The 9,067-nt window shown below is 30.9% G+C and overlaps 1 protein-coding gene across 1 annotated transcript; it reads left to right on the plus strand.

Moving 5' to 3' along the window:
* The first annotated feature begins 612 nt into the window (after positions 1 to 612).
* Positions 613 to 7,683, plus strand: LOC139426830 (uncharacterized). Its single transcript, XM_071186927.1, has 4 exons — positions 613 to 938; positions 2,813 to 2,933; positions 3,910 to 4,034; positions 7,608 to 7,683. The coding sequence occupies exons 1-4, from the start codon at positions 691 to 693 to the stop codon at positions 7,681 to 7,683; spliced, it is 570 nt and encodes a 189-aa protein (XP_071043028.1). The 5' UTR covers positions 613 to 690.
* The last annotated feature ends 1,384 nt before the right edge of the window (positions 7,684 to 9,067 follow it).

A 9,067-nucleotide genomic window follows, 5' to 3' on the forward strand; every position in this document is an offset into this window, starting at 1 on the left:
ACGTGATATTTGTTAGCGAAAATAACTAACTTCATTATGCGTTGCAGTAGTTTATATATCAATGTTTTCTCGAAAAGTTATGTTTAACATAGGATAACTACAAATTTTTTGATAATTGCCCGTGAAATGGTAAGCGTAATGAATTGGTTCAAATATTGTAGTTTGAAATTTTGTAAGCAATGGCACCGATTTGGATTCAAGTAAACTAATTGGAATTTTCGGAACAAAAGTTCATAATAAAAGCATATTTCCTCTATCTTTGTTCAAATGTTCTTATATTTATAAATGGGAATGTAAGAATCGTTTGGATAAGAGTTGTATCTATTTCTTATAAAATCTTTGCCTTATTTGCGTGCTTTGTTCAATATATCGATTATTTAGGACAAAAAATAAGTTCAATTTCATTTTAAACTATTTTACTCATATTATTTGAAAATAATATTTCAGCCATTCAATTTATAGCGATTATTGATAAGAAATAATTAATCATTTTATCGTTTCAGAAAATTTTTATGAAACCAATATTTCCATAATTAATTTAAAACGATATTTTCTCTTATAAAAATGATTTTTATTTTACTTTCCCGGGTACATTTTATGAAAACGATATTTCAGCAACGTAATTTAAAACGATATTTTCTCAGATAAAAATAATATTTACAAATAATAACCTATTTCAATTGTAAAATAATGTTCAGTTCTTCAACGATAACTCCTGATAAGCAACTCAAACCAATAGAGAAGAAGTTTTATAAGAAGTTGTCTTTTTGTCGATTTCAAGCTCGTCTTATATTTAAAATACTTATGGTAGTAGGTTTTGCTATTCAGAGTGCAAAGTTTCTTGAAATGTATTTGGCATATCCTTCAGTTGTAGAGTTAGACGTGAGTCAACCTCATGAAGTAGATTTTCCAGCTTTTACAGTCTGCAACTTGAACGAGTAAGTTAAGTTCTTATGTTATTTATCTGTACAAGGTGTTTTGTAATAACCACTCTTGTTATGTATATACTGTAGAATACTTGCTAAAAATTAAGTAAACAAAGTAAAGTCGCAATGAGACACATGGAAGTGACCATATGGTGTCTCGACTCTAGTGTGTCTAGTGTGGGTGTCTCGACTCTAATGGGTTGTTGAAAAGTGACATTTGTTTATGTTAGCAGCTGTTCTTTCCATTCTATTTCACGTAAGCCAAACTTGTCGAGCATCAATTTTCTTAAGTGACACATTCTATATTCTTAGACAAAGATTATTTCACAAATATTTAAATTTTTCCCCATATATTTCTTACTTAACGCAAAGACAGGCCTGAAGTCAAGTAGAACATATGCAAATTAATAATTATGCATCGAAATTGTCAGGAACACAAAACAAAAATATATCACGATTACATTATTTAAGTGATGGTAAATTCAAAATTTTATCACTATTAAGAAAAGTGGAATTTAATAAAAAATTTCATTTCAAAGAGTTTCTTATTGCCTTTTGCACTTTCTAAGTTTTCGTCTGTAATCAAGCAGGTTTTAATGTTTTAATGTTTCCTCATAATTTATTCATCAGGTTTTGTTAAAGGTTTTTTTTCCTGACTTAATTAATAATTTGAGATCTCTATTTTAGATAATTTCTTGATTTTATTTTCTAAAATATATATAAAAAGCGGAGGGGGAAAAACATCTTGTATGTTTATAATCCTTATAAAAGCTGAAATAATGCATAACTGCACTCTATTTTTTCGGGAGCAATATTAACATTGATGTCGGAAAAGCAAAATAAAGAAAGAAAAAAATTGTTACCAACTCTAAGCCTTTTACAGATTATTGACGTTAATTAAAGCAAAAAGAGTGAACTATTTTTCTTTGCTAATTAAGGAAAAAAAAGCAAACGAAAAATAATTCTTTTACAAATTGAAAATGTTGTCTATTGTTTTAAAAAAAATTAAATTCGTACATTTTTGTTAGCCTTAATAAGAAAAAATGTGATAATAATTAAAAAGAATACTGTAATAATGACAGAAGATTCACAATTGCAGACTAGCTTGTTATTAAAAACAAAATGTTAAAAAGCTAAAAGGTGAAATAAATACCTCTTTCTCGGTAATTTTGTGCAACTATTTTGTTTTGAAATACATACGTTGGAATATTTTATCTATTTTTTCCAACAGATTCTAGACTGATCTGAGAGTTTTTGCAAGATGCAAGAAAAATTAATAAATGAAAAGGAAATGCAATAGCTTTTAATGTCATTGACAACAATGAATTATGATTTCAATAGCAAGCTGTTAAGAAAAAAAATTTAAGGGGGCGTTGTAGATAAAAAGGCCATAAGACGCTTTCATTCTTTTAAAGTGTAAGGCAGGATTAAATTGGAAACAGATAACTTGGCCGTCGGTAGCTCACACATAGCGCTTTATAAATATAAAGGGGAAATTATGTTCTTTTTCCTATATGGAAATCGGAAGAAAAAAAAATGTGTTGTTTCTCACAGCAGTGCACACTTGAAAACCGAGTTCATCGTAATACAACATCTCTATCTTGAATAAAATAGTCATGGTTTTTAATATGAAATGGAACATACAGAAAATATATCAGCATAATGTTTTCTTTAAAGTTGATTTCAATGTACGCATGTTCGCCGTTGTCTCAGAAATATATATTCTTAGATTAACGCAGATTTTTGGAAGCATTCTGATATAAATGCTTCCTCAGAATATAATTCTTAAGAAAACTACTTTACATTTAGAACAAAAATATCCTTATTACGTGTATGTGATTGCAATTGCTGAAAACTATTTGTTTGTGTTCTTTTTCAATTTTCAGAATACGTGTTGGTCCTTACTGCAGAAAATATCCTTCTAAATGTGCAACAATAAATGATTATCCAAGACATTGCCAACTGTATCCGGAATATTGTCGTCTTGTGGGGCAGAAAAACATACCGGTATGTAATCATAATATATTTCATCGGAAAAAAAATAGACGCTTAGGGGTCTCCGTTAGTCAAATTTTACTTTTCTTTTTCAAAGCGATAAAAAAAATTACTAAAAATCAGCTGAATGAGAGGTACTATTACTATTTCCAATAGCTCAGGGACCCACAAAGTTTAAATTCGGCTCCTGTAAATCTGATAGAATCTAAGTTGAACAATTTAACTCCAACAGGCTTTTAAATCTTATCTACCTGGTCTTAGCCCACTTTTCCCCCCACATAAAACATTTTAATGCGATATCAGATGAACTTTTACACTTTTCTATAGAAACACAATGAAATCAAATAGTATTTAAAACTATTACACGTTTACGCCATAAATAAAACAGCATTGCATCGTTTTTTCAATATATATATTTTGCGCCGACCGGCCTGTGTAGGAGGCAGGGAACTGTCCCTGCACCAGAAAGGTTCTGGGTTCGAATTCCGGTCAAGGCATGGATGTTTCTTTCTCTCTATCTGTGTTTTATGTTCTTTCTCCTTTGTGTGTGAATGTGTGAATGTGACCCGTCCTATAAATGGGTTGTGGTAGTGTGACGCGGGCGATGCTGCTCCACTGCCGTGGCTTCGCCACAGGTGCCCACTGGGTAACGAAAAGAGAGTTAGCAGTTCTGGCACTTTCTGTGGCCAATGGACAATAGTTCCAAGTGCCCGCCATTAAATATATATATATGTTTTGCTAGATGTCTGCAAATCTCTATTTTTAATTCCAACGAAAATAAATGAAAAGCAAATAACGATAACACGATTTCAAGGTGACCAAAACAACACCATGACAACAAAAGTTTTAAAAATGTTTTGAAAAAAAAAATGCAATTGAGTACTCGAAGGTTTATAAAATTCTGGAATAATCATCTAATTAAGAAGGAAATGATTCAACTTTTATCCGTAGCTTATTTTTTGTTGTTATTGTATTCAACTGTTTATAGCTGCCAATCCATCCTGTCAGCGAATATAACTTGGACAGAGAAGAAAGACGCCAATTTGGTCATCAATTTCGTGGGCTCATACGCAGTTGTGTCATTGAAACAGATGGTGCAGAAGAAAATTGCACGTAAGAATTCAATATTAAGCTCTAACGGTCAATTTAATTTCTTGTGTAAACCGGGATCGCTAGTAAACAAAATCTTACACGGACAAACACTCACATGAACAGAAAACAAAGCAAACTCTTATGGGGTCTGAATATTGCAAAAAATGCTGCTCAGAATCACTGGTAACATGAACATTGTGGAATTTTTGTGAAACTTTTTTTTATTGGCTTAACCCAGTTAAGTACGTTTAATGTGCATACACATCGGGCCACATCATTATTGCGATGCATTTTACGTATATACACGTCGTGTGAAATAAAATATTCATTCACTGTCGAAACGTGAAATTAATATAAAACATACCATAAGAATATTATTTGGTAGTATGCCAAAGGTGGAACCAATAGAACTGTTAAATATTTTATATTGCGGGATAGTCGGGGGGAGAGCTAGCGACCCGAAACCAACTATTTTTAATCACAAATGATTCACCATTATTTTCCTTACATTGATTAAAAAAATAGTCCTAAAAAATGTTATAACTGTTAAAGAGATATTGGTATCAAAATTTTCATTAAATTTGTAATAAGACCACACTGTAAAAAAAAAAAAAATCTTGTAAAATTTACGGTTTAAAACTGGCAGCTGGGTTGTTTATGCAACACAGCAAAATTAAGAAAGTAAATCCGTAGCTTCAACACTTTTTTTATCATACAAAAACAAGTTTTAGCAATAAAAATTACGATAAAAATCAGTAATCAGACTGTTTTTTTTTTTTTTTTATCGTAACAAAAGTTTTTACAGCATATATAAATCTATCATTTTAACAGATTTTAAGCATATGGGAGCAAGTTTAATCTGGGAAACTTACGAAATAAATCTATACTCTCACCAAATGTGAATATTTTATGTCGGTAGGATTCGTATCGACCAGTCATCGCTGGGATTCGAACCTGAGTCCCTTCATTCGGAGGTGCGCACTCTCTCTCCTGAGCCACAGTTGCTCAAGTATTTTGCAAGGAAAATATTATGATATTGAAAATTTCGCTTCAATATTTTATCAATTTCACGATAAAGTCGAAACGCAATTTCATTTTTACAATGTTCAAAATCATAAAGTAATTGCTAAAAAGTAAAGTAAGAACAAGTTATCATAAAATGATTGGAGAAAAGGTAAAGTTGTAGTAGGGAACGCAAAACCGCATGGCAAAAACTAGAATTTCAACTGATTGTTTTAATCCGTTTGTTATTTGGGTGAAAAACGGAGAAAAACCGTTTTGTTAACAAAGCGGTTTCAAACCGTTAAATATGCGGAGAAATTCCAAAAAACATCGGATATTTTTTGAAAGGCATTTTCTCTGCACCAATGATTGGTTTTAATTACATACACAGAGAATTTAAAAATTTATGTCCTCTGTCAATTATAAACTATTCACGACATTTACTTCACCTGGACTTAGAAAGCATTCCTTCATATTTCTTATAACTGGTGAAGTAATTTTGGTAAGTTTTTCGCAAAATTTACAATAAGAACATTTGTCCTGCGTTTGATATGTATACACGTCATTGCTTAATTTTAATTCAAAAACCTTGAGGAAGATTTCTAAAATTTAAGTCTATACTTAAATGATTAAGCACGCGAAACTTCTTCTTTAGTTTTTTTTTAGAAAAGTTATTATTTGTACTTAATTTCTATCTCGATTAATCTACTCTCTAAGAAATTTTCCGAAACATCCTGAGAATCGACCGTTAATTTATTCGGCCAGATCCCTTCTCTGAGGGAAAAAAACCCACTCTCCAAAATTCGAATAAACATCAGCAAAATTCGTAGAGTTGGACCGTTAAATTAAACGTCCATCTCCTTTCTTCGGGAAGTCTATCGAACGTAGAAATGCTTTCATCGAAAAAAAGATCTTCATACTGAGAAACTGCCATCGGTTGTTAGAGATCATACCTTTAAAGGAAAAATGTTCAGAATGAGAATATCGTAATGATATCGGAATCAGTTGAAATGATACCAGAACCAGTTTAAACATAAAAGCCGGTATGAATTCATGCCTGAAATCGTGAAACCAGGTTTGGCAACCATAATGGACATTTTGTAACCAGTTTACGAATCAAATGGAAATTTGAAACTAATTAGAAAACTTAAAATAAAATATTTAAGCTAAATACGTAAAATTTGCAGCAACATTTTTACTGATTTTAATTATTTTGAATTCTTCTCAAAATTATGTGGTTGAATAATTCTGATTTAAGTAGTTTCAAATTAAATGTATTTTTCTGAAATATTTTTTTTCCCTTTAGCTTAACAAAAATTATTTTACACAAAATTATAATGAAGAAAACGGTGATTGAATAAAATATAAATTAATAAAATTAATGAATTTTAATACGAACTCATGCTGAACTAAAACAATTTCATAACCAAAACTGCATTTATCATTTTATCTAAATGAAATAAATTATTTTATTATCACATTTCAGTTTCAAACAATTTTCATTTTACTACCACTACCCAGGTAGCAGTGTAAGGTGGATTTTAATGTCAGCAACAACCTTTATCACAAAGCCCAACATGGTTTTTAAATGAGGCAAACTTGAAACAATGTTAAAGTTAACTATGCTAGTTTAAGCGCTTTGAGATTATCATTAAAGTTGCATAACAACGCTTTCATAGCGAGATTGAATCTGCCTTTATAAAACAAAGGTTAGAAGAACTTTCTGAAATCGAGGATGAATCGTCATTCGCAAATCAAGAGTGGAAAGCGTTCTCAAACCGAGGATAAATTTTCTTCTCAAGGTTTATTTTACATTTTATGCCCATCACTGAGACAAAGCTTATTTGCACTGGCCTTTATATACTTTTTTTAAACATTTTAAAAGTAAAGGTTGGCTTGATCAGTAAATTTTAAACACAAACAAAATGTTGCATTTGAGAGCCTGGACAAAGCTAGAAGGGAAAAAAAGGAAGAAAAAAAAGGTTTACAGTATTAGCTAAAAAATAAGATTTTTTGTTTTTAAAATAAAATATTTGCCTACCTTTATTCAATCTTTAAACACTAGATTGCCCAAGGAAGTCATTTTGAGTGCTTTTTAATTTCAATTAAAAAAGCAATGATGCATGTAAGGACACAATTTCTTAGAATATTGCGCCTTTTTGTACAACATTTAACTTTTTTATTGTTAATATTTACTAATAACTCGTTATATTACTGTAATTAATATAAATAATAGTAAAAATTAATTTTAAACAAATTTTTTGCCCTACCTGCCAACTCTTCCGGATTTTCCGGAAGATTTTATTTTTATATTTAAAGTGGTAGCAATACTCAGGTTATTCCAATTAACTTTTTGATTTATAATGATAATTATAGATGAGTTTGACCACCACTACACATAAATAATTACAATAAATATATTAAAGCATAATAATCCTTGCTCAAGCGAATTTCAACGGGATCAAAATATAAATATATTTTGCAGTCGGATTGTTTTTCGTTTATTGTTTTACAACCACTGTAAAACTCCATTCTCGGAAAGAGTGAAAGTTGGCAGGTATGTAATATTATGTTCATTTTATAATTTTTTAGAGATGTGTACGTGCTCAGAGTCATGGGTGAAAGCCCTTATGTAGCAAGACGGAAAAGAGAAAAACCTGGTACGTAAAACATTTCATTCCAGCATTTCTTTCGAAAAAAAATGAAATATCTGTAACTATCAAGATTTCTTTTATAATTCTGGCATATATATAAAACTGCTTCTTTTCCAAGATGAAGTAGATATTGTTGAAAAATTTAAAAAAAGAGTAAGTAAACTCCTCCCCAAAACTAGCTATAACTGAAATGGTTTTACTACCAGCCTTTCCTCTTTTCCGTCTCGCTTTCACCCCTGCTCAGAGTAAACTTTTAATAAATACCACTAACTGCTAATCTTTCAAGTATTTTCGGAGTGCCTATCATAGGTGGATATCTGCTCCTTCATCGAGTTTAGATAAAAGGAAGGGAAGGAAGGTGCGGTACTTAACATTTGTTAAGTCGTATATATATACAATTGGGAAATCAAATCTGGGTTAAATATAATATAAGTTGCAAATAGTACATAAGATAATAAAAACAATAAGATATTTACAAAATTTACAAATGGGGAGGACACCCTCTGCACTCCCTCGCCTCCCCCCGGTAGCCGGGCTTCAAATAAATACCATATATTCAAACGTAAATGTATAGATATCAATTGTTAACAAGTATTGGTAGTCGCCATTACTATTACTGATATTGTCACGTTGTGTAAGTATGAAAGGGAAGGTGGGGTAGCATACCCTCCAACTGCTACGGAATTTCCGTAGTTTCAGAAATCTTCTTTTCAGACGGTAGCAAAATTAATGTCTTAATGTTTAAAAAAAATTTATTTTAGCGTAACTTGTCCACTATTACTTATAAAAGTGCAGGCCATATGGCTAGATTCTTAAGTTCTGATAAAAGTTTTATGAGAGATCCATTTGCTTTAAAAATTTCTACTTTGGTTCACTACCACTAGAAAGAATTATTTTCAAAATATTCATAAGTTGAAGGGTATGTAATACCATGGCTGAAAGCCCTTATATAGCGAGACGGAAAAGATGAAAAACTGGTACGAAATAATTTTATTATGGCATTTTTTTCGAGAAAAATAAAATATCTGAAACTATCAAGATTTCTTTAAGATTTTAACATACGAAATCTGCTTCTTTTCCAAGATCAAATAGATATTGCATACCCGCCAACTTTTAATCCCTTCCATTATCATTTTTCCCAGTGGTATTAAAATGGAATTAAAACTTCAACTTTAAGCAAACAAATACGTTGTATTTGAGAAAACTTAAGTTGACAACCATGATAGTAACGCATATTAATATATCTGCTTAATTTTTCTAAGAATAGTGGTGATTAAAATCATTAAAAAATTAAGTTTATAAAAGAAAAAANTAGTGCGTTCTCCAGAGGTGGTATCCACTCTTTCAGGACCACCACAATGGGTGAGATACCGTTGGTCTTGCTAATTTGGGCGTCTA

The sequence above is a fragment of the Parasteatoda tepidariorum genome, chromosome 10, assembly GCF_043381705.1.
Source record: "Parasteatoda tepidariorum isolate YZ-2023 chromosome 10, CAS_Ptep_4.0, whole genome shotgun sequence".
NCBI lineage: Eukaryota > Metazoa > Arthropoda > Arachnida > Araneae > Theridiidae > Parasteatoda > Parasteatoda tepidariorum.